Source organism: Trachurus trachurus, assembly GCF_905171665.1.
Source record: "Trachurus trachurus genome assembly, chromosome: 4".
Taxonomy (NCBI): Eukaryota; Metazoa; Chordata; class Actinopteri; order Carangiformes; family Carangidae; genus Trachurus; species Trachurus trachurus.
This window is the reverse complement of record NC_139898.1, coordinates 14,368,681-14,394,461: the sequence shown is the minus strand read 5'-3', so window position 1 is coordinate 14,394,461 and position 25,781 is coordinate 14,368,681. Positions and strand designations below refer to the sequence as shown.

General features: G+C 42.3%; 1 protein-coding gene across 2 annotated transcripts in view; it reads right to left on the bottom strand.

The window, feature by feature from the left end:
• sema6bb (sema domain, transmembrane domain (TM), and cytoplasmic domain, (semaphorin) 6Bb) overlaps positions 1 to 25,781 on the bottom strand; it is a 142,057-nt gene that overhangs the window by 10,874 nt on the left and 105,402 nt on the right. For both annotated transcript variants that reach the window (XM_083969624.1, XM_083969623.1), the window contains 5 exons: positions 25,525 to 25,674; positions 23,779 to 23,958; positions 20,981 to 21,121; positions 18,641 to 18,718; positions 14,883 to 14,941 (listed from right to left, as the gene is read on the bottom strand). In XM_083969624.1, coding sequence (XP_083825750.1) covers positions 14,883 to 14,941; positions 18,641 to 18,718; positions 20,981 to 21,121; positions 23,779 to 23,958; positions 25,525 to 25,674 — 608 coding nt within the window. The remainder of the gene's footprint in view (positions 1 to 14,882; positions 14,942 to 18,640; positions 18,719 to 20,980; positions 21,122 to 23,778; positions 23,959 to 25,524; positions 25,675 to 25,781) is intronic.

The following is a 25,781-nucleotide window of genomic DNA, read 5'->3' as shown; positions in this document are numbered from 1 at the left end:
GGTCGTGTTAATCGGAGTGACTTGTGTGGCTTCCTCCAACTTTTCCCACATGTCTCCTGCTCTCGTCCCTCCCTCGCTCCATTCTGCCTGTGAGTTAGAGAAATTAATGAAAAGCCCTGCTTGCTCTGTGGCAGTTGTTAAACATTTCCCCTGATTAGAGCACTGGCAGATGACTCTGTGTATCTGCTTGGGCCTTGCTCACAGTTTGGCGGCGCTTTCGACAGCGGCCTCGTGAACATGTGTGCGCAAGATAAAGATGGAGCGTGGGATGATGGGGGGGGGGGATCTCTTTCAACCCACCTTCAGTGATGATGATCTTGATTCTACACATGCATCCGAAAGATAATCACAGTTTATTACAGCTCGGGTCTAATTTTCATAATTTTCATAGTTTTGGCCATCACTCCTGGTTTGGTATGAGAGTGCTGTATTCATCACAGTAATGGCTGAAATCTGGGAACACTACAATAAAGCCTGACAGGCCAAGAAACAAGACAAATGGTTCAGCCTGTGTATATAAACCAGTGGTTGCCCACCTGCAGGTCAGGAGCCCCAAAGGAGTTGTACAATAAATCTGAGTGGGCGAAGGATTTTCAGGTAGGAAAGAACAAAAATCCCAACAAAAACATGTACCTATATGAATTATGATCATGACCAAAACTACCAAAATAAGACCCAGGTTGTAATAAACCTGAAATACTCTTAAATAAAATGATTGCCAGAACAACCGAATGGCACCGAGGAGCATGCTTCACCTCCTTGCTTCTGACACAGCATTTGATCACCGTCTGGGGGTGTTCACTGTTTCAGATGTTAGGGAATTAATTTGGTAACTATTTGAGGCTGCCTACAGTCCGATAAGTTCCTTAATCAAAAGCTGGGCAGGGGAACTTTTATGCAGTTTGAGAGCAGGAATACATGTATTAGAAACAGTTCACATCAAACCAGAACAAAGAGACTCCACAGCATCCCGATGGACCTGTCGGTGCCACGAGCACACACTTCTGAGCCTGATGGGTTACGACTGTGTCAGCGTACAGCCACTGATCTGAGGGGCTTTCATCTTCCGAATCCTCCATTTCTCTGCATGTTAATGTGTTTACGCACGCACCGACGCCGACGATGCACGTGGCAAAGCATGTGCGTGGTCATGTGAATGAGTGTGTTTAGATGTATGAATATGTGTGTATGTTAATAAGGGGCAACATGCACTGCCTGCTGTACCCATGGCTGAGTGATTTTTGCTCATTATCCTTCCCTCCTATGCCTCTGTTGAAAGACTGCAGGCACTACTTTGTTTCCTGTTTTTAGCACATCCTCCCTCTGTTGGTTTTTTTTTCTAACCTCCACATTTCCTTTGAGCTGACACTATTTCTCCTATTGCATCTGTCTCTCAATCACACATAAACAGAGAGTATACCTCCTGTTGGGGGCTGTGAGGCAAACACCAATGTGGATGGCAAGAAACTGAGAGAGAGTTAAAGCCTTTTAAAAAAGAGGCCCAAACGCTGCAGAGCTCCTTATTGCTCCTTACTCGCTTGCTCGTAAACCAAGCTTACTTTTGGGATGATTGTAAAACCATTTACAGTCCCTCCCTGACAGCGTGAGCACGGCTGAGGGAAGCTGCAGGAGAGCTCTGCCCGGCTCCCTGGTAAAATAAAGATAAATATATAAAAAATTCAAAACCACCCCCGAAAACCTCGGCTCCTGAGGGCCAGTCAGTCTTGCCTGTCTCGCACCTGGATGATCAATATGTTAAAACATTTATGTGCACCGGCCATGTGTTTGCAATTAAAATTCCATAAAATCTACACCAAAACAAAAAAAAATACTGCTGTTAATAGATTCAGGTCTTCAGCTTGGGCTGGCTCAGAGTCAAAGTTTGCAATGATGGCTGCATAATTACATACCTGCACGACTCTCTTGTATACATTCCTGTCTTCCACGTCTCACTCTCTCCCCCCGGCTGCCTAGTGTATCTTAATTTTTAACTCTCACCCTCCCATCCTTCTTTCAATTTCTTTCTCCCTTTACACGCTCACAGTAAAGCCTCTGCTTGGGGTAACTGAGGTAAGTCTAGATTTGGGAAATGCTATGTGCTAAACTTATTGAAGGTGTGGCAGACTTCCTCCCACTGCTGTGTAATCAAAAGCTACAGGAGTCCGTTCTCAGCCTTTGCGCATGTGTTGCTATCAGGAATGTTCCTTATTGAATTTGTGGGTCCAATTACATCAGGAGCTCTTGTTTTCCCAATCTGGTCAACCTTCAGTGAAAGGCTGCGTAACAAGGGCGAGTCTGTGAGCAGTTTCAGCCACATCCAGTCCAAAAAAAGCAACTGAGCCATAGTGGACACCGTGGAGAAATAAAATTGTTTTCCAGAGACTTTTTTGTGCAGTAGAGTCTGTGTGTGCAAATGTACATGTGTGGGTCCCTCAGTAGGATGTAGTTTGTATTCTTTTTCCTCCGCAGTATATCCCATGACTTATGGGTGACGGTGTTGGCTGCTGTTTGCATTTGGTAATTGATATTCTCGTTTTAGGTGCGTAGCCAAAAGCAGATTGTGGAGAGCAATAATAAATATTCACAAACATGTCACGGGCGGTAAATTGGAGCGCAGGTCCGCATAGCATTAGTCTTACGTTCCGCCCCGGGGGGGTTCATATCTCTCTTTCCCAAATCATGAACCAGGCAATTTCACCTTAATCTCTCTCACATGCTACATCCGCATATCACATCAGAGCATTGCACGGAGCTATACTATACGCCCACCCGCTGAAAACACATGCCAATTTATTTTTATGTTAACACCCCCGGCACTGTAGTGTTGGACTCGCTCCCGATTCAAATTTATGGAGTTTTAACAGAATGATTAAACCATCGGGCCTCATGTCAAGGCTGCACGCCATCTGGTGGCTGATTGAATCTGCCCTTCCTCTATTTGTTCACATCCCCCACCCCCGTTCTCTTAATTTACAGGCTGCCTTTAATGAAATGTCTCCGCTGTGACATGGGCCAAGGCCTCGCAGGTTGGACGTGCTGTCAGGACACATCCTCGGGCCGAGCAATCACTCAGAATCAGAGCGGCTGTCAGATGACCTGGATGAAAGGGAGTTTTGAGGTGATCAATACTGAGGTTTTGCAAGAAACACGGGGGTGAAAGCAATAGGATGGGAGAAGTGACAGAGGCAGAAAGAGCAGAGAGGAAGCGTTAGAAGCAGGAGGAACATGAAGAGAGAGGATAAGAGATTGAGATGTGTGACTGATGGAGAAAAAGAGCAAGAGAGCGAGTGTGAAAAAAGTAGTGTAGCGTTATTGATGTGTTGCAGAAAGAAGGAAACGTGTTGTTTGATACAGGGAGTAAGGAGATCTCACCATGGTCGATTTCTGTCTGAATGATAGACACAAAAACAACCCCCAGTGGTGTGAGTGGGGAGCAGTTACAGTAATCTGAAGTCACGCTGCAGGACTCTCTGCTGAGGCATTACACAGCGCCTCCAGGTCCTAGGCCTGCACTTTACAGGACAACTATTACTCAGCACAAGACACAGACCTGCCCCGGGCACTTATTCATCATCAGCTGTGTGTGTGCGTGTGCGTGTGAGAGTTTGTGTGTTTGTGTAAGTTCAGCCAAATTCCTTAAATGCCAGTGCCTGGTGTTTAAGGGCCGATGGCTTCAGCTGGTGGTGTGTATGTTTGTGTGTAGCCGTGTGTAAAATGGCTCTAGGTCCTGTCACACAAAGTTTAATGTGGCCATCCATCTTGTTCCCCTTCGTCTTCCCACGGTCTTACACGCTTATGTACACACATACACACAAACATGGACACACACGAATACACAGCTACACGAACACAGCCCCTGTGGTTGAGGTTGGCATCTGGATCACATAAGATCAACATGTTCATCCAGATGCGAACACAGATACAAGGTGCAAGGTTTTACCAATGCTCACCTCACACTTCAGGGACATTGCAATAAAAATACCTGACACAGCCCCTGTTGGTGATGTGTGATATTATTGCATCATTGACCATCACCGAAATCAGAAGCAGTGACAATAAAACATCATTGAACCATCCAGTGGTAATTTTGCCACTTGATTTTGACTTTTTTTAGTCTGCGACAAAACAATTGCAATAGTTTAATTTTAGCCATGAGCTTGTACTCAATTTTGCTACATTAGTAAAGTCAATTTACTGCACTATAATATGTAAATGTAATACAATTTGTTTTGAAAGTTTTCATTATGTTGTTCTACTTGATGAAGTCTCTATAATCAAACACCCAGGCAGTTTTGTTTGTGCCTTACAGGTACAGTTTGTCAAGGTCATGGTTTCCAGTTTTAATTAATCAAAAAAAAGAAAGAAAGAAAGAAAAAAAGCAGCACTAATATTGAGTCCTCAAGAACTTAGTTTTAAAAACTTTAGAAATTCTTCACATTCTCACATTAAATCTCACATCATAATTGAGTTCAACATGTGCATGTGTGAGATGATTTTATTATCACAACTAGATCTGAGGCCAGTCGGGGTGCAATACTCATCTGACAGATGAGATGAAGCTCTAGCACTTGTAAAGTGAGAAAATGACTCAGCAGCAGACATTATGTCTCTGCTAGTGACAGTTTCAAAACAAAAAAACATTTACATAAATACTGGATTTTAAAGGAGTCAACATTTTTTCAATAAAACAATTCTTCGATTTTTACTAAAAGGATATATCAGAAAAATGTTTGTTTTGGGATTGACTCTTGTTCATGACTGAATGATAATAAACAAACATACTTGGATATTACTATTATGCTTAATAGCTTTAAATGTGTGGTTGTGCTTTGATCAGATTTGACTGACAATAACCTGCCAACATCAGCAAACCTCCTCCCACAACTTGTCACATTTTTGTTGCAAAATGTTTCAAAATCCAAATAAATTCATAAATATGTGACATTTTCCGGCAGAACCACAATCACTTTAAACCAGTAAGAGGAGAGAAAAAAAGGAAACAAAAATACAGAAATCTCCCACGCAAAACAACCCAAACTGTGAGAACTTGGTGGAAATGTTGTGTTGGTGTGGGTGTATGTGGCCTGACAAATGCACTGATTCAGAGACACAGGCTTTAAATACTACATTTGTAAATGGTGTGATACAATATCTGAGTGAAGCCACCTGAACATGCTTAACTGCAATCTGGGATTTACATATTTTTGAGTTAATATAGCCTATGTTCCCTTGTCTAATATTATTATTGATTATCTCTGGAAATATTTAATTTTGGCAAATGTTATGACAATCAAAGGCATCTAGAACAACCATTAATGTGATGCTAATTAACATTTAATAGATGCATAGTTAAAAGTCACACTGCTATTGTGCTCTGTAAAAGCTCTTATGGACGGTCTCTTGCTCAATCAGGTTGGAACTAACTGTTGTATAATTTACCTTATATACATTTCTTTAATTACACAGAGGGACTTTCTTACAGCTCAAATTTGCTCTGAATCTTCTTGTATTTTCTCTAAAATGTATATAATCTGAACTATCAAGGTTTTAAAGGGCTTCATTTACCATAATGTTGTTTAAATCACTGACCATTTGCAGGCTCAAACCGCTCTTAGATGTGTGTGGACATAAAAAGAGGCAGACTTTTGGTTTTTCACTGATGCCAGTCTCTTGAAAGTTTAGTGTATTTTCTTTCTCTTTTTTTTTTTGCAGAAAGTCAGTAAAACCAACAGCTATGAGTTACTGTAGTCTGTACACATACAGCCCTCACCACCCAAAATCTCACTTCAACCAGTCCTTGAAAGATGGCAACCCTGTACACACACTCACACACACACACATGCACACAGATCTATCAGTGAAGACCCGTTGGCTCGCTGAGAGGTCAGCGGGCCCTCTGTGTTTTTCAAGGCTCTCTCTGAGGCGCCTGCTGGGGGGAAGGAGATGTGAGGAGCAGAGGGAGGACTCAGAGGAGGAAGTCAGATGAAAAAGCTGAAGCCCTTCAGGAGTCCTCGCACCTCGCCAAGCTTTCCAGAGGCTGAGGCTGCTATTCTTATCTTCTTAGAGCTGACTAAAAAAACTAAAATAAAATAATAAATCTCCATTTCTATGCTGAAAAGTGCACGCATGCCATACACTATTTCACTTTTCTTCTCCTCTGCTTTGCCAAAGTACATACACGCGCGCACACGTACATCAATACTTATAAGGCGCATAGGTCTTCATATTTCATCAGCCAACGGTTTCACTGAGGGGATCATCTCTGTTCTCTCAGAAAGTCCTCGGGGTGGGAGAGATGTGTGAGTTACAGGCGCAGTCTGGTGTCTGGGGATGCTCAGCTACACACCACACTTCCTCTATCTCCACTTGTCTATTCTCCGACTCCCCTCCCTCTCTCCCTCAGCGTGCCCTTGGTGTCTGACTTGCAGGAGTGACAGCAGAGGGAGTCAGGGGAGGAGGCAGGACGACTGCGGCGTCAAGGTTACAGAGCGCTCTCTCTTTCTGAAAGAGAAGACCGCATCAAACAAAAAAAATGAACTAACCCCCTGCTTTCGTTCGTGTTTCCTCTCTGTCTGTGTCTCTGTTGGGGTTCAGACTACAGGGCAACACATTTATCATCAGCAGACTGTGCTTTAAGTAGCTGCCATGTAGATACAAAGAACTGTGTCTGCTTTATGGGTTCTCCTTCCACAGCCGCGACTCAGGCTTCTCTCCAAGCCGCAGTAATTAGAGTGGAATTAGATGAGACCACAGTCGTAAATTTGGCAACAAATTTTTCCTTCCCTTGCACAAAGCTCCTCAAAGCATTACAGCCACCGGAGAGAAAGACAGAGTCCGTGGCCGACCGTCATCCCCTCTAACATGACGGCACAACAAGAAATCTTCAATCTTGCTTCGCCTTATTGATGTTTCAGTGGACCTCAATTACTGAGTGATTGCGTCCCGCTGTCCCACCAGTCAAAACACTGCCTTACTTCAGGAAATATTTTCACAGCACCATAATTGCTTCCATCTGTAGCTACACTGTGGCAACACTAGCTATGTCATTACGCCTGAGTGAGTTCACAGCAAAAACGGGTGGCGAAGGAAGGAGTATGCGAGTGTGAATGTGTGTGTGTAAGTGTGTGAGTGTGCCGTGTTGAGGGTTTGGATGCATGCATTCATTGAGAGGCTTGCTCGGCTTTTTATCAACAAAGAGAAAAAGAGATTTGAGAAATGTGTCGAGCTGGAACAACGGAGGGAAGTGATGAAGCAGGATGGGACTACAGCAGCTACAGCACCACGTACACTCACACACACACACACACACACACACACACACACACGCTCCTCTGCCTGTTTGATGGCTGGTTTAACAGAGTTGACTTTAGCTGATCAACTGTCGGTGCAAACACAATTTGAGTCATTCTCCCAAAACACCCTGCAAACTGCAAAATAAAAAGAGGGAGCAGGGACACGGAGGCGCTGCATGGTTTTTCTTGGACACAGGCATCTTTTGCCTTAAGAATTTCGAGACCCTCACGGCAAATCACAACAGAGACGCTTGAGGTTTGACAGAGCATTTAGGCCGTGTTTATGCTGTAACCGAGCTGCCTGTCAGCAAGGGTCACAACCTGGAAAAAGTGAAGCCGGCCAATCGACACGTCGCGATAACCTGCCGTAAGTGGATCTGACATCCTATACTCGGTGTCGACGCCTGAACCAAATCTGTCTCATTAAGCTGTTTACAGAGATGGTTTATATTACCTATCGCATGCACAGTCGCACGTGCTCACTCCTGTCACACACACACACTCAACCCCTCGACAGTTCAGAGTTAGTTAGGTGGTTTCTGTCAGCTGAGTGTGTTCTGCTCAAACATCATTAAAACTAAATCCAGCACAAATCCAGCTGCAGTTTGTCACACTGGCTGAGTTGTCCACTGTGAAGAGTCTACTAATTTAGAGGGCACACTGCTCACACATATACATCAAGAACTTTGGGTATAAACGGGTGTGACCAAGTTATTATTATTTTTTATTTTCTTTGCAATTTCCAGAGACTAGAGGGACAGCACAGCACAAAACTAGAAATGAGGATGAAGCAGGAATTTATGGATTATTAGTTGGAGGAATACAATATCAGCAGGTGGAGTCAGAGCGGGCTTCGCTAATGGCCAATCACGTCAGGGCTGACAGTTTCCTAGTGGGCCAAGAAATGTCCTGGTGCAGAATCCAAAACCACATGTCCAAAGCAGCCCAAACTAAGTTTTGGCACTTTCCAAACACAGTTTTCCTATGAAAGGGAGAGAGTCCTTTTATTTAATATCAACCATTCTCCTGAAGAAACTAAAATAAGAAATGAATGTTGTCTAGTACTAACATGTATTATTTGCCAAAGCCTGATATTGCTCATCCCTCTGTGCCATACAGCTAAAACACATGAAAGAGCCAGTGTTGCACCAGTATTGCTTGTCCAGTTTTGATCTCTGAGGGCAGGTGTGTGTTGGGTTCAAAGTATGTTTACACCTTTTGTTTCATGAGCTGAGAGGACTAAACTCAGCCCAGCCAGAGGAAAACTGTACGTCATGATTTGGTCATCCAGACATTATTGATAAATCTCAGTAGGAAAATGCAGGTGATGTGTCATACAATTGAATAATTGAGGAACTGGTCCACAAAGTTTGACCCAAGTCTGAGTATTACATCATATCATTTCTGCAGGTGGAACGACCACAAGATTCCTGCTGCTGTATGACAGCAGCTGCTCGAAGCAGCTGTAGATTATATGATGGTGAAGAGTCAAATCATTCTGCTTTAATCACACTGGAAATCGTCCTCTGAGATTTGTCAAAGTCAAAACATGCAGCATTCAAGATTCTTTTTTTTTTTTTTTTTCCAGATCTTTGTTTGGACATCTGCTCGCTAAAGCCTTAAAAACTGGTCTTTGCACTTGTGTTTTCAATCAAATGTGGTCTGAGCAGGTGGAAATACAACACAACTCAATGCCAGAACAGCTGCGTTCACTTCAAAAATGCATTTAAATTTAAATACAGCAAAGAAAAAACAATCTATTTCAATATAATGTTTTCAGAAGAAAGTATTCTTTTTAATAAGTACACCTAAATCCACTGTAAGTGGATAAAGTATAATATTTTTCATTCTTTTGTGGTTACACCATTTGACTTTTTAGGGCTTTCAGTCTTGTTAAAAAAAGGTTCAAATGACCTAAAGCCAACAAGAATACAACATTTTTAACAAATCTGATGCACGTTTTTCTAAAATAATTTTTAAAGATACTTCTGAATTGCTCGTCTTGCCAACCCTTGTTTGTCACTGACCCATACACACATGCACACACACACATAATTGAAACCAGATATTTCTCTGACCTCATCTCTTTCATCAAAGCGTCCCTCCCACAACACATCGTCTAAATTAGACTTTGTGCTTCCAAACCCTGCTTTGATCAGAGTGAGCTTAGAGGAACAGCATGTCTCTCTACATACTAATATTTGGTGTGCGTGTGTGTGTGTGTGCGTGCGTGTGTGAGTGTGTGATCTTTATTTCCAATAAATGCTGAGAGGACCATGCATAACCACAAGGCACACTTGACTTCCCTGTAGTTTCCCATAACCAAAGTGATGTCACACTGTGGTCTTCTGACACGGCAAAAAGACATTTAGTTAGCAGCGGCATGAGGAACATTATGCTCATTTAATCGATTTTTAGGACAAATTAAGATAAAGTGAATGCCACAAAATAAAGATGTAGATAGTGTGAGGTGAGGAGAAGGGCATCAACAACCCAGTGATACACAATAAGAAAAAAGTTATGCGGATAAGAGGCAGGTGGCTTACATCACCTTGGCAGAGTTACAACTTGGCCACGAGCCCACTGAGGAGGCCAGTGACATCGCTGTGACACAGGAGACGCCGGTGGCACTCTCACACCATTTGTCACACAGACCTCGTCCCAGCTCCCATGAAAATAGCCGCTCCTCTCCCTTCCTCCGCTCCCCCTTCCCTCTTCTCAGTTTCCTATGTGATTACCCCCTTGCCACCTCGCCTTTCTCTCTTCCTGCGACCTCACTTTTTCTGTCCCCTCTCCCCATCCCTCCACTTCTTTTTTTCTTATCCACCCTTATGACTTCACTCTTCTGATCCCCTGAACCGTTTCACCCTTTCCATCCTCAAAGTTTGCCTTCTTCCTGTGATCTCTCAATACCTTACTCATTCTTTTTGCTGTGCTCTCTACTCCTTGATCTGATTTACCCAGCCCCCCCTCCCCTAACCCACCCTCCAACCCAATCCCCCTTCTTACTCCTCAGCTCCATTCCTCTCCCCTTGCAGAATCACCCTTGATATCTATTCGACTGCCATCAGCCAGAGGAGAGATGAAAATCGATTCTCCTCCCGGCAACTGCTTCTCTCTGGCTAAGGAGAAAGGGGAGGCAGTTAGCTGGGCTTTAAGTAAGGCTGTCCATCCATCTCCCTTTGAGGTCTGACGACAAGGCTGCTCTGAAATCAGTGTAGCACTGACCGGGGCTGAAGAGGGATGAAGCACGAGGAAGAGAAGCAGCAGAGGAGCAAAGACTTTAAAACAATAAATTACTTGTTTTCCAATTTTCTTCAGACTAACTTCAAAGACAAAACCAGCATAATTTCCCTTTAATAAGATGGATTTAACCATCTTAAACTCAAGGGAGTGGTTCAGCCAAACTACAAAAAACATATTTTCTCACTTTCATTACCCTGAAGACAGATTTGGCTTAATTTGGCAGGATTTTAAAATATCACTCTCTGATATTGCAACTCACCCGAGGTGACTGAAATTTTGGTTTCTGGTCCTCACAGCACACTTTGGAAATGAAAGCCTGTTCAAAGAATAAGCAACTCTAGAAGAGGCGCAGATGCAACAAGGAGTTCAATTTATTATTTATCTAAAAAGGTGACAAAGAAAAGCAGAACTTGCCACAGACAATGCCCCAATTTTCTTTGAAAAACATTTAACTGAAACTACTTTGTACCACAGAAAATAGTATTTTTAAAGATCAGGGCGTATACAAGTAAATACTATATCAAGTGGCACTTGAAGGCAGAGAGGACATGCGCATTTGGTAATTTGGGTGAAATTTGGGTGACGAAAGCCTTTTTGGTCTGCGAAAAATATCTCTTTACATCTCCTTGTCACAGGTTTCTTCCAAAGAGGAATTCAGCCTTGTAAACTCAGATTGTTTCATTAGCCACAAGAGGTAAAACTCCCTGGTCCATGGAAAACGGGCACAGATTAGAGAGCAGGTGATCCACCAGAGATGTCCCTGACCCTCAGGGCTGAGACCTGCTGGTTGAGGTGACTCTCTAACCTTACCTGTAGCCTCACAGCTAACAATAGTCTGAATAAAAAAAGATCGGAAGAGCTCTCATGAGGCCACAATAAAAAATAAACAGTTTATTCTGATAATTGACTGTTGAAGATAGTGTGAATTCTGATCATGACTGGAGGCTGGAGTGGGAAAATGTAGTTTGACACGCAGCCACAGCGAGAGAGACTCCTCCTCGAGGGAAGGAGTAAGCAAAGGGAGAGTGAAAATGAGATCGCAGAATTTCCCCCATAGAGAGATAGATAGGCCAGACCATATCTCACCTCCCATCTGCTGGGTCAAGATACAGGCAGGTGGAATGAGTCCAATATAGAGATATGAAATATTCACAAAGCAAACGCCTTCTGTCTGTTTCACCAATCCAAGTCCCAGAGGAGCCCATGTTGGTGTGTGTACTTACAAACACACACAAATCCTTTGAGAATTTGTGCTTGTGTGTGTTTGTAAGTACACAAATGTACATTGTGCCTCCTCTGTTGCATGAGGAATAAGGCATGTGAAAAGCAAGGCACAGGGAAAGATGCTGACAGACACATATACAGAGGGTGCGCCGGCACTTTCAAAGTCTTAACGGTGTCAGTGACAGTTTGTCATAACAAGCCCATTGAAGCTGCGCCTCTCTGTCTCCTTCTGACTGAATATTGCATTTCGCAGATGGCTGAGAGAATCTGTCTCTCAGGAAGACAAAGAAAGATGGACTTAGCGTTAACTAGGAACAGGAAACACTGAGGAAAACATCCATATCAGACGACAATGAAAGTGTCAAGTAAAAAAATAAAAAAAGGAAGGAAGGAGATGATGAAAAGATAGGTGGCAGCACCAGGTTCATCACAATATCTGAGATAAAGCGTCGGTGGCAGCCGTCAGATGGATGCCGGCTCACGTTGCTCACGCCAGCCAAGCAGCTCTCGTTCATCTGGTGACAACAGAACTCACCTCTGTCAAGAGAGTTCAGCTTAGGCATATTTCACGACAGGATCAGACGCAGGCACAAACATGTCTCAGAGCTATGAAATTCCTCAAAGGCAGGGCCAGAGAGTTGGACAGTACATCTCTATCTGAAACCGGTCCAAGAAGAACGGATACGGAGGAGCATCACACTTCTATCCCAGTGGAACTGAGAGAGCTGATGTCTACTAATCTGAAAAACCAAATTCTGCTTCAAATGTGTGTCCAGTTTAGAAAAGTACTACAGATCTATTAGGTCTTCTGCTGCTCAATTCTAATCAAAGACAACATCAAGATTCATTATGGCAAGTGTAGGATGCACTGTTCCTGGAGCATGGCCCATATGAGCTGTGGAAGATTGATAATGTATGTCTCAGTTAGAGGGCGTTTCACAACATCAGCTATATAGGAAAAAAAATAAATAGTGAGAAGTAATGTTTTTTTTTTTGAGGAATGATTCAAAAACTGAAACTGTTCGGGCTAAAATAAGAAGTGGCACACCGCCTCTTAGTTTAGAGAAAGGGTCAGTGTGCTGCCTGGGTGGAGGGAAATTGAATTTGTCCAGTGTTATCTAAATGCATTTCTTTTTTTCCCCTCGATATGAGTGACTCACAAAAAACTGAAGACATTCAAACTGAGATTTTACTGTGTGAACGAGTGGGTGTTTATCTCAGTAAGGACTCATTTTTGTTTCAACATGATCACCTGGACTGACTCACTCTCCTCTTGCACTGCAATGACTGATTTGTTTGTAAAAGTGTCTAACAATCCAACGAGCCACAGGCCTTGTGGTGGCTCGACATGTAAATATAATTCAGATCATTCACTCTTTCACTCCATTTACATACATGTGTTCATTTGGCTTTTGTCCACAGTGGAAGGAGAAGGAGAAGCCACAGAGAAGTGCTGCATTGCTCAGTTTCAAATTCCACATGACACAGTGTTGCAGGTGTACGTAGCGAGGCATAGCAGTGCAGGAAATGACAGAGAGAGCACGAGTATGTCTAGCTGTCTGATATTTATAGAGTATGTGAGGTGACGAGGTTCCCTCACTCGCTGGGGACTAAAACACAGGATATTTCAGCTGCTTTATTTGACCTTTTTTAATATATATAAATATATAACCATTCTCTAGTGAATCCACTGACTTTAGAGAAGTGAAATATTAAATTGCTGAAGTACTGATGATAGACATTTCAACAAACCCTCTGGAAATAAAAAATGCTGGGATGATCTATGATGTGCAGAGAGTAGAAAACTTAAATAACTTACCAGTGCCGTTACTTTCTCTGACCCCGGGCCATGTGCACCAGGGGTCAGGATATAACAATTACAGGAGAAGATCCAAGACTGGAGTTTGTATAACAGTCCATTAGCACTGAGCATGAGTAATTATGTTCATCTCTCACCCAGTGGTGTAGTGCAGAAGTAGAGTAATGATCATAGAAGTTGCACTTTTAATTACAAACTCTCTACACAACAGCGTCTATCTGCTGAAGTGGTGTTCCCTCGTGGAGGTGAAATTTCTCACATTTTTCATCGAGTTTATGCTATTTCGAAGAAAAAAAAACTAATCAAAACTAGGAGAGAAATGCAGGGCACGACCTGTTTTGAAGAGAAACAGACCTTTTCGGAAAACCATGAGTTTATCTGTGTAGGAGCAGGAAGCTTGAATATAGTCCCCGGCCCACCCCCCTATATGTTCTATAGGGAGCTAGACAAGAGCTTAATGAAGACAAATAACTAGCTTAACTTCTCTGTGAAGAATAAGAGCATCAGCCATCAGTTACAGAGGCCGTCCCCCTGTGCTTTGGTGGTCAGAGGACCTGAAGTGAGAGAGCAGCATCAAACAGAGCACCCATCTGAAACAGGATTAGAGTTGTACGCGGGTTCCGATTATGCAATATTTATCTGTTCTTTTCTCGGGGAGCACGGCACATGAACTCAGGGAACTTTCAGAAGCAAAGGATTAATTTGCACGCATTGGAATTAGCGCTCACATCAAAGCGAGGGGGGTGTCATGGGAGTATCCAAAACCTCTGTGTATCTAGAATAGAGATTTTGCTTTGCTGTGTACCACTTCTATTTTCATAACGATATGGGGTAGGGAAAAAAAGAAGAAAGAAACATCAAGGGGAATTGAAGCTGGAGTTGAATATAATTAACCACCATGTACATGCAACAAAACCTACCAGACCAAAGCAAAGATAGCATACAAGTGAGGACAGAGTAAACAGCAAGGAGAACAAAGTTTGTTAAAACACAGGGATTTTCCTGGCAGCACAGAGACAAAATGAGACTAGCAGACCGTCTTGGTGTTGGATCTTGGTGGTTGCTCTTGGGAGAAGTGAGATACTACAGAGCACTGGGATTTGTCTCTGTTTTTTATTTGTGGATTTCCTCTGTATAAACTAAAACTACCAGGTTCTTCCTCTCTTTTACTGTATTGCTGTTTACCCTGAAGATACACAAGTTATGTAAGGATCTGGGCAAAGACAAGAGTGCGATTAGCTTTAACACTCGTGGGCAAACTCACACACACACACAGACACACTGAGAATCACTCCTCTTACCGTCACAGTCACCCAAGTGGGCCACGTTTCCCTGTTCAACATCTTGCTCGAACGGCAGTCTGCAGAGGAGAAGAGACACAGCCATTAATCAGAGGCACAGCAACCCGGCCACTGACACACAGCACAGATCCACTCTGATATAGGAAAACTATCTCAATGTTACGGCAGAGGACAAGTAACAAGGAAGCGGATATCTCTGCAAGCTCCTTTGACATCGAGGTTGTTGAAGTCTTTGCTTTTAATGAGAATATGAGAAAGAAAAAAAACCCAGCAGAAGAACAGACGAGGCCTTTGAGTCTGATATCTTGAGTAATTGTCATTAAAATGTGTAGTTAACAATCTGTGCCTGCAGGGTAATTAATTAAGCTAATTAATGCACCAAATTGCAAATATTTCTAGGTCAGCATACTTGTCTTAATATTACATATTTGTGGTGTAAATATAAAGCTTGTGCCTTCAAGGATTTGCAGGCCCATCATTAATGTGCTGCTTTAAAGCAAAGAGGTTCTCAAAACAATGTCAGGAGATCATCATATCAGCTTCACGAAAAAACCACTTATACCCTTATTAAAAAATAAGTTGTCAAATAAATGAAATGCTCAATGAAAACAAATGCTCAAACTGGCTTATAACGTTGGATAAATTATGACATATCTTATTTCTACAACTTTAGCCCCGTGCTTCAAAACTCATTTCCTATTTGGACAACAGGGAGGCATTGGAAAGTCTTAGGACAATATAATATATGATGAAGTGTGGAAGCGGAGAGGAAATGAGAACAGCACACGGCCAGGTGCTTACGAAGAAAAACACATCTGCTTTGAATATTTAAGAGAGAAAAAAGAAAAGTTTCAATGGACAGACTGAGTAGGTGTGTGTGTGTGTGTGTGTGTGTGTGTGTGTGTGTGTGTGTGTGTGTGTGTGTGTGTGTGTGTGTGTGTGTGTGTGTGTCTGATAGTGTATATGACTGTGCCTCATTCAGTTCAGGGAACTGGTAGTTAAGTTCAAGACATAATTGTTTTAGCTTTTGCAATAACACAAAGCTTTGAAAGGCATGAAACAGCAGTTTTTGATTATGCTGTTTTTGATAACAGACAACAAGATCAATAGCTATATATTATATCCATGTAACATAAGATTACCATGAGACTATAGGTATAATTTAACAATTTGCTAACTATTCATATTAACTTTCTTGCTGAGAATAAGAGAAAAAGATTGATAATACTCACATGTCTGTACTATGAACATGAAGTAACAGGTTAACTTATTAGTTTACAGTATCTTAACGATTGTTCTTCCTCTCTGAGCTCGCTAATTAACACATTTCATCTAATTTGTTTAATCTGTGAAATGCCTGTAGTGTTAACACAACCCGTTCTGTCTTAACTAAGGAGTTGCAAGCTCAAACCATTTCATCCCTGGGCTAATTTACTTTGACTTTAACGCTTTAACGTCTGATCTATAAATTGATTCAATCCCTTGAGTATGAATTGTTAGAGGAAACCGCTGAGACATGACTCACGCTGGAAACCAAACACTTCTCTTAGTGAGGATCTGTTGTATCAGTGAGCACTTGGCAGCAGAGATGCCCTGACCTGATGCAAGCCCGTGTAATAATTTAAGGGAGATTAAGATATATGTGATCCCAGTTAAGGTTACAAGCCTTAAGGGAAGCAGACATGAAAAAAGCGTCTCTTTAAATTTCCTGGTGGGTGGATATCATTAATCAAACATGCAGACATATGTTTCTTTGTCTTGATGTGTTGTTTAAATAAATCAGTCAAGACACTTTGAATTAGCATGAAAAATTGCTTCAGAGAAGTAAACAATCATTTAAAGTTTTTCATGGTTCCACACTGAGACACCATTTGGCGCACAAACAGCCTTTGAAGAACCAGAGCACGCGCCGCCGGAGGATGCTGAATCGAGCTCATTGGGACAAGAGACTGAGAAATCAGTATTCTGCAATTAGCTAAAGGCTCCGGTGGCAGTGCAGCCAACATTTGTGCTTTTAATGCTGAGAAAATATTGTGACAAATGAGTCCAACTGTGCCGCGAACCTACAGCGATTGTCATCTTAATAAAGAACAATGTTGTGTTCAGCTGGCTGCCTCTCACGGCCCGTGGGTCATTTACTTTATATACATTAACTTTGCTTGTGGGCTCTACAGTATGTGTGCGTGTATGTTGTGTGAGTATTTTCTTTATTTCAAACACTCCCTCCTTCAGGCTTCGTAATAAAGTGATAAAGACCATATGTTTATGCATATTGAGTGCTGTGGACAATGTTGACAGATGCCCGACCTGGAGTTCTTCCACCCTGGGGGATACTTCTACAGCCAGGGGGTACGTGGGGAGACTACAGTATGGAGCGGCAAAAGTTATTTAATGAAACAGAAATCACAGTTTAATTAAAAAACAAATATCCATATATTGAGTCAGCTATAACGTCGCAACACTACATGTTGCAATCATAGTAAAAGTGTGTGTGTAGTCAGCATACGGGCAGAAAAACAGTAATGAATAAATAATGAATAAGAGGTTATTTCATTAAATATAATGAATAAACTGTTTTGTCACCATAACAGTCTCACAACAATGTTTTTTATCACCTTGTTCAGCAGTTCCTTAACTACAGAGATGAAAGTGAACTACAGTAAAAACCAAACCTTAAACCATCTTTTTCCTTCCAGTGAAACAACCACCACAACAACTTCTTTCATTAAAAAGTACAAAACTTCTCTTCCTTCAGAAACAGCCCACGTCGCAGTTTGATGTTATATAACGCCAATTGCCGAGTTCTCCTCTGGCGTCAGTTTGGAAGGGGAGGTTGCATTATTCCACAAAGAGGAAATCCACAGTAACTCGATGCAAAATCGATTGTCGAGTTGACCGCCCTTGGTAAATCAAATCAAGACCAACACAGGCCTTTAATAGTATAAGCAGGCAGCCTGGGGTGGTCTTTAAGGCCCATGTTGTCTGTTCTGCTGGCACCACACCTGTGTTTTGAAAACCTAATTCAGTAAGCAGCCTGACTAAAGAGAGATTTGATTTCACTGGAGGGAGCAAGCTGCGACGGAGAGGTGAGCTGTCAGAGCAGACCGCTGCATTTCAGTAGCAGGAGACGAGCGGGGTCAGACACACACACACACACACACACACACACACACACACACACACGCTCCAGATATCCAAGCAGATATCGATGCAGACACTCAGACAACACACTGTCTGGGTACACGTGCATAATCCAGACAGCATTACACAACAGACACCCACAAAGTTTTATATGTCCGCGACTTGATAACAAGCAAAGTGAGAGAACATTGTTTAACAGCAGCTGCAGACGTTCTGAATCAATAAGGGTAAACAGAGCGGACTGTGGCAGGCTACTTAGAGGGCACAGATGTTACACAGAGGCTCAAACAGTCGCAGACAGAAAGAAGGACTTCCAGACCAAATAAATAATTTATGGGATGTCTCTACGAGCATGCTGTCAGGAAAAATAACCTTGAGAGCGACGGTAAAGGTAGAAATAAATCAAAACAAAACAAAACAAACAAACAAACAAACAAAAAAAAGTGTCGGATTACAGAGAAAGAACAGAGAGAGGTGGTAAAACAACACTTCAGATGGACAGATGGATAAAGCAGACTGGCAGACTGGCGGTGTGGGGACACAGGGCAGGGCTCTGTGTAATGGAGAAAGCAGAGCGAACAGTGGTGATGTTTAGTTGAAACACAGAGGTGTCATACCTGGTCCCAGGTCTGAGGAAAGAGCAGGTGCTTCCTCTGGTCCAGCCACAGTAAGGATCCCTGGAGGCGATACAGTTCCTGCAGAGAAACACAAAAATTCACCTTATCTCTTGAACTGGAGCTCATGCATTCTGCTCCGCTCGATCTTGGCTTTGGTTTAAAGGACCGAACTGATGGTTTCTGCAGATTTTAAACCATTCGCCATGAGGCACATAACACCTGCAATTTATTAAATTTTCCAAAGTATGTCGTGTTTTTAGACTGATTTTCTACCTCAGCGGAGGCCACTGATTTTCTGTTATTTCAAACTCGCGAAGCCTTGAAATTTCCTTGATAGTGTTATTCATCTCGGTGAATATTTTATCAACTACTTGGTGTGAGACAATGCACTCGAGAGAAAAAGTAGATTCATTCTTGACATTGAAAAAAGCTATCAGACAAAACTGGTCGACTTATAATTTCCAAACTTGCAACTCGCAACAAAAATCTAGCACCTGGGAGATGAATTTCTCTGAAAGGTTTTAGGAAATTCAGACAATGGGATATGGGATTGATTTTTTACAGCAACAAACTTTTGCATTACAGTAACCGTTTCATTACATGTATGCTGCAATACAGGAAGAATCTGAAGCACATGGTTCCTAAATAAATTACTTTTACACCATCTTTTATTTGTAGTCAATTTCTAAAACATGAGATATCAGATTGTCCTTGACGACAGCTACAGGGAGGCTTTTGGAGTTACTCACTGCTCACAACTACACTACCACGCAATGATAATGTTATTCTGACAAAGATGATGAGATGAGCTGTCGAAGATTACCAGTCCAAACCAGTGCCATGAACAGAAAGCGCTGTACCTGGCAGGTAGAGCATCAATCTTAAAGTGCTGAGGCATATTTGGGAAAAGCAGCCCATAAGGGATTAGTCAGTGCAGACCAGTAGTACGGTACGCAAAGCCTCTGCACATATATGGTCTGTTTGCTCAGTAGTGGACTGCAAAACATGAGTTTTTAATGATGAGACTGTTTTTGGAGTTAAATGAGGTCAAAAGGTCACACTGTAAGTGTATGCTCTGTGCGCACTGGAGAGCAGACCATTTACTGTAAGATGTTGCATTATTAAACATTTATGTGACCTTGTAGGATGAAGGCTGGTCAGACAGGGATGAGTCCATTAGCTGCAAACATATAAGATCAAAAGTTCTCACAAACACTCTGCAAAGGTTGAAAATCCTCCGCTGCTCGAGCGTCATTAGGAAATCTTAAACATACTCGCACATTAACTCTCGTACTCGCATCTAAACACATAAACGCTCACATTTTACACACCTCAGAGAGCATGCAAGCGTTGCTTAATGCCCTCTGGATTACACTCGTGTCTGACTCACCTGGTTCACTGAACACACTTGCACGCCTGATATGCTGCTGGTATGTGTGTGTGTGTGTGTGTGTGTGTACCGGTTTGTGTTAACGGTGTCAGTGGAGCCTAACATGCCACAGCCGCAAGGCATCAAGGCTCGGTAAGTGTGCCAGCCAGGGAAAGTAAGTCTGTATTACGGTGTTGGTGTGGGCGTATGCAGATGAAGAATCATTCACTAGGAATGATATAGAATATATCACTTTGAATGTATGCGTTTCTATGTTTAAACAGGATTAGTAGATTCAGGGTACTTGCTGCTCTTCAAAGTTAAACACATTCACAACATTCATGCCGTGAACTGAGCAACTGAGCTTGTGGTAATCTAATAACTGCTGGATGAGGAAAGAATAGGGAATTATAAATTAACTGCTCATTGGAGTAAAATCACAACAATTTAGTAATGTTATTACACTAGTTGGACCATGTTTACTATTCTAATTATGTTTATGAATATTTATTATCATTTATTTATGCTATTATTTATCACATTGTCAGAAAACATTATAATTATAATTATCATGATACAGTAAAATTACTTTGCATCTATGATAAAGTTAAATTGCAGGCCGAGGCAATAATACAGCATTACTTTTAATGACGATGTATCACAGCAACAGCTTTTTATTAGATTTTCTTCCGCTTTGCTGGCACATTTTATAGTGTTTTGGTTCATTTCAGCAATTAACAGTTAATCACCTTGCTCAAGGGCACAGTGACAGTTGTTATGATTATTATCATTGCAAGAAAATTCAGGTCAGCTAGAGAACAGCGAGTCTGGAGCTGGCAGCGCTCCACTGTGTCTTCCTCAAGGACACGTGTGAAGGCAAGATGCTCCCTGTGTAGTCACCCGGCTTTTTATTATGCTGCCCCCGCTGCACTTTTGTGTCCCTGCTTGCACAGGATTTGGTGCGGACTTACTTCATGCATCGGGAGTAGAGCTGGCATCGAGCCACCGGCACTCTGACCACACAGGAGGGAAAGGCGAGGAGGAGAGTGTGGCTCGCTCGGTCTAAAGTCAGGGACAACAGCTGCCTGGCCTGAGGAGAGTCTTCGGCACACCTGCAACACACAGAGACACACACAACCAAGCAGGCATACACAAAACAAAAAAAATGCATTAGGCAACTTCAATTACCAGACCGAGGGGGCACATTAAATCTCTGACCTCCTCGTGGCTCAGTGTGAAAGACGACAAAACAGTTATATAAATGAAAGCCATAATAAAAGTGACAAGAGTCCATCAGTGTTGCTGGTGTCAAGCCAAATATACGCTGAGCTGATTGTAGAGGTTTGAGGGGTCGGCTCGTCTGGTCTGGCCATCAAAAAAACAGCAGCCAGGAGCTGAATCACATCTAATTGGCACTTGGAGCTACTATAGCCGGCCACAACCTGCCTCTGCACAGAGGATTTATACCTTTTTATGCACATGTGCACTCATGCATCAGTTGTATGTGGATGGTTTATGGTAATAACATTGCGGTGGGCCCACAGTCATTAAGATAAATCTATCATTCTGCTAAGGCCAAGCTGTGAGTCATTCTTCACAGCCACTATCAAGAAGGGGAAAGAAAAAGGAGAGCTGGTGAAAAAGGAGAATACACAACCTAACAAATGCTGGGGAAAGGCAAGAGAAATCAAAGAGGAAAAAATTAGAGGGACTGGCCCGAGATCAGTCAGCTGGAGAAAGTCCAGGCTCTATTAGTGCTGCGTCTCCTTCAGGTCACTTCCTGGTTCATTATGGCAACAACACAGCAGTCATAAACCACTGACTTCTATCTTTGCTGATCTCTTAAAGGTTAGTGGCTCTGCGTCTCTGTATCCTGAGGTTTATATTGTGGTGCATAAGACTTGGCTGTGTCTGTGCACGTAAGGTGAGGTTGGGGGAAGGCCTGGAGCGTAAAAGGACACACAAAAAACCCCTGATGTGTCTGTGCTCCGTCTCCTGATTAGCTGGGTGACTGCTGTGATCGCAGGCGTGCCACTGACCCCCTGGTGGGCTCAACATGCACACCAAATTAACCCTCACACACTGGCTCTGGTCTGCACCGGCTCATTCATCACACAGTCCCTTCATTTCATTTGCCATCACTATCCCTCATTTCACCATGCGTGAGGCGGAACAAATAAGCTGGGACACAAATTGGTGAGCATGTTTTGGATGGGAACAAGAACGGAAGGAGGTTTATTGCTAAATAAGAAGCAAAACAAGTGAATTGGACTAGGAGGACAGTGTTTCCAGGCAGTTGGTTCAAGAAATAATCCCATCCTCCTCCTTGCTGCAGAAAAATGGCATATATATCAGGGAGCACAATTACCACGACAGAAAGCTTGTGTTTGGAAACATGGAGTTTCTTTCAAAATGCCTCTAATTAGCCCTGGTGAAAGATAATCACCGGCCAAATGTGTCTGCATCTGTGTGACAATCTTCTACCCCCCACCCTGCAGCTCTCCGCCATGTGGAACAGTGCATCTCAACAAAGAACAAATGAAGATTGAAAAGGCATTGTGCGCGACGTTCCCTATGTGCCGATGGGCATCCAATGAATCCTCGAAGCTGTCTGCGTCATGCGAAAATGCTAATTAGAGAGGGACCAGCCCAGATTCTATCCGATCTTTTGTCAAGATCCAGATATTAAATGTGATTCAGCTTCAGACTGAAGATAAAGGGTCATTTTTTCCCGACAGAGTGTAATTTTGGTGAAGATTGAGGATAATGTGATTTTGTCATCATTTCATTACTTTCTGATGTCTTCTGCCTAATGCCGTCCTACAGTACATCTCCACCTCATTAGAAGATGTTCAGATGTGATAATGAATATTATACTGTAATCCTTTTCTTTTCTGTTTGCCCTATTTGTATGCTCCGCATGGGGTTGCAGCGTTTCACTCAAATCCGGCACAATTATGTGCATCTCTCAGAGAAGAGGTGAGGCTTTCTGCATAATTCAGGACACGTCATGTTCCCAGGACGTTGTGTATGTGTGTGTGTGTGTGTGTGTGTGTGTGTGTGTGTGTGTGTGTGTTTTGTTTTTCTTTCCATTCTGCGACTCTCTTCCTTTTTCTAGGCGTACCACACCAGCAGCTCCCCTCTCTGTGTATCCATCAACCCCAGTCATTCATTTAACTCTTTCCAGACTGCTGCTGTGAGTCCTCTCTCTGTGTGTGCTGTTTTACATCAACTGTCAGCATACAGGTTTGTGTATTAAAGGCAATAGCTTAATGTACATGAATCTAAAGCAGCCAGTGAACTTAGCCTAGCATGCTGAATGGAAACAGGGGGACTCAGCTAGCATGACTCTGTCTAAAGATGAAGAAAGGAATCTGCCTAGCAACATCTTTAAAGCTCACTAATTAACATGTCAGACAACCTCAAAGTGATAACAGCACTCCAGGAAGTAGCTGCGCGCTTCCATGGAATAATGAACCTCCTATGAAGACAACATGACAATTTGACACTTCAGTTTATTTACTGATTAAACAAACATGATGTAACTTGAACTGGTGAGCTTCAGAAGCGCTAGCAGGTGATTTAGTTCCCTTTAGACAGAACCAGGGTAACTGTTTACCTCTGTTTCTGATACTAAGGTTTATAGCTAGAGGGTGGAAACAATCTTCTTTTCTACTTCTTATTAATAAAAAAAAACCTAATATGTGTGTTTCATGAACTTTGAAATATCCCTCCAGTGTTTGCCCTTCTATTCAGCTTGAACACTTACTTATCAGGGTTGAATCCCTCCAGTTCCTCCAGGAAGATGTTGCTGTTTGTGACAGTGTTGTCCTGGTTGGGCATGATAAGGAACTTGAGGATGGTCCCTCTGCTCGACCCGAGGAAGAGGACGGTTCTATTTCTATAAGCCCCCGCTTCTGTATCCACCACTAACTTATTCAGCTGGTACCTGCAGGAGAGAGAGAGAGAGAGAGAGAGAGAGAGAGAGAGAGAGAGAGAGAGAGAGAGAGAAAACATTACATTAGCGCCACACAGCTGTGCGGCTCATTTGGGACCTTTCTTCCACAAGCACTAAAAGCATCGTCGAAGTGAATTTATGATTTAAGTGCATTATAGCTGATCGTTTTAGGTGCAAAATACGGACTCTTGTGAATTTAAATAATAATATGCCATTTTCTCTTGAGTCTCTGTAAAATGAAATGAATTCCACTGAGAGAAAAAACTGCTCATCAAATTTACATAATAAACTAATTACAGCAGACGTTGAGTCATTAATAATATCAGTCAAGTAAATGGGCTCGTCCTGGAACAATAGCAGAGTGCTGCTGAACTACACACAGCCCTTTGCGTACGAGTCAATAGACGAGAATAGATGCCATGTTGTGCCGGGTGTTTAATATTCCACATACATCTAGTCTCTATAATCCCCTGGTGGCGGGAGGGCAGCAGGACTCCATACGGTAGATTGTAGAGCAAGAGACGGAGCGAGAGAGAGAGATAGAGAGATAGAGAGAGGAATGCAACTACTGTATGTGAGACTTGATGTGCTACAGCTGCTCTACTGTTACCACAGGCTTCAGCACCAAACTGGGATAACTTCCACAGAAGGAGCTCACAGCACGAACAGACAGGCCATGTGTGTGTGTTTACATACATACATCTGTGTGTGTTTGCAGTCATTTACCAATGCATACATACAGTAGTGTAATCAACTAATGTTTTATCATTAGTTCAATATCATGTCTGACTTATTCATTTCAAGTTTAGTCTGAAAAAAATTCCCACTTTTCTTTTTCAGATCCTCTCGTAAATGATTAAGTTCTGACATGTTCTTCTGACTTAAAGGGGTGTTGAATAAACTCATTAAGCCTCAAGGCAAAAAAAACTAAACTAAACAAAAACATAGAAAAACAATGAAGAATCATCTTATTAGCAGATTTTCTAGTATGCAATATTGGAGTGATGAAACAACCCCAACTCTTTTTTGTGTAGAAAAGAAATTTCCTAAACACCAAGCCCCTTGTAATTGCTGCTTGGATCAAATTCAATAGTTTTTATTTGAGTGTAGATCATTTTAGTATTGTAAAGAATTAGACAGTAGAGACGGATATGTTGGGTTAGGGTTACTGATGATGGTTATGGTTACTTTGACTTGGACAGGTTATAGGTTATGGCAATGTTATGAATGGAACATTTTCAGTATTTAAAACACCATATTTCCTCAAACTTAACCAAATGCCTTGACTGTGGAAACATAACTGTGAACATGTACTGTATCATACTTTAGTGGCTGTGAGTGAATATTGAAACAAATTAATGATGTTACCGGCATATTACGATTACAAAAAAAAGATACTGTAAGATACGTTCATCAGATGGTTTCTCCTTATGCTGATTAAACATTATACCTAAAGTGGAAATACAATTATTTTATAATGCATTTGCTGAAGCAAATTATTGGGGAATTAAACTAATTTAGAGACAGAGTTGACTGCTTGTCTGAGTTAACACCCACCTAACCATGGTTCTCACTATCCAGGGTCTTTGTCCGAGTGATGGGACAGCTTCATCCATCAGCGGGTGCGTCTTGACGAAGTTGAGCATGTCGTCAGGGAAAGAGTTGGAGGAATTAAACCTGGATCCTTCAACTGCACAGCCACCAGGTCTGGAGACAAAAAAAAAGTTTCAGCACAAGTTTAGCAGACAGTGCGGAGGCGAGGCAGGATGGCTGGTTGTGGCCTACTTCAGGCCTCAGTGAAGATGCAGTTCCAT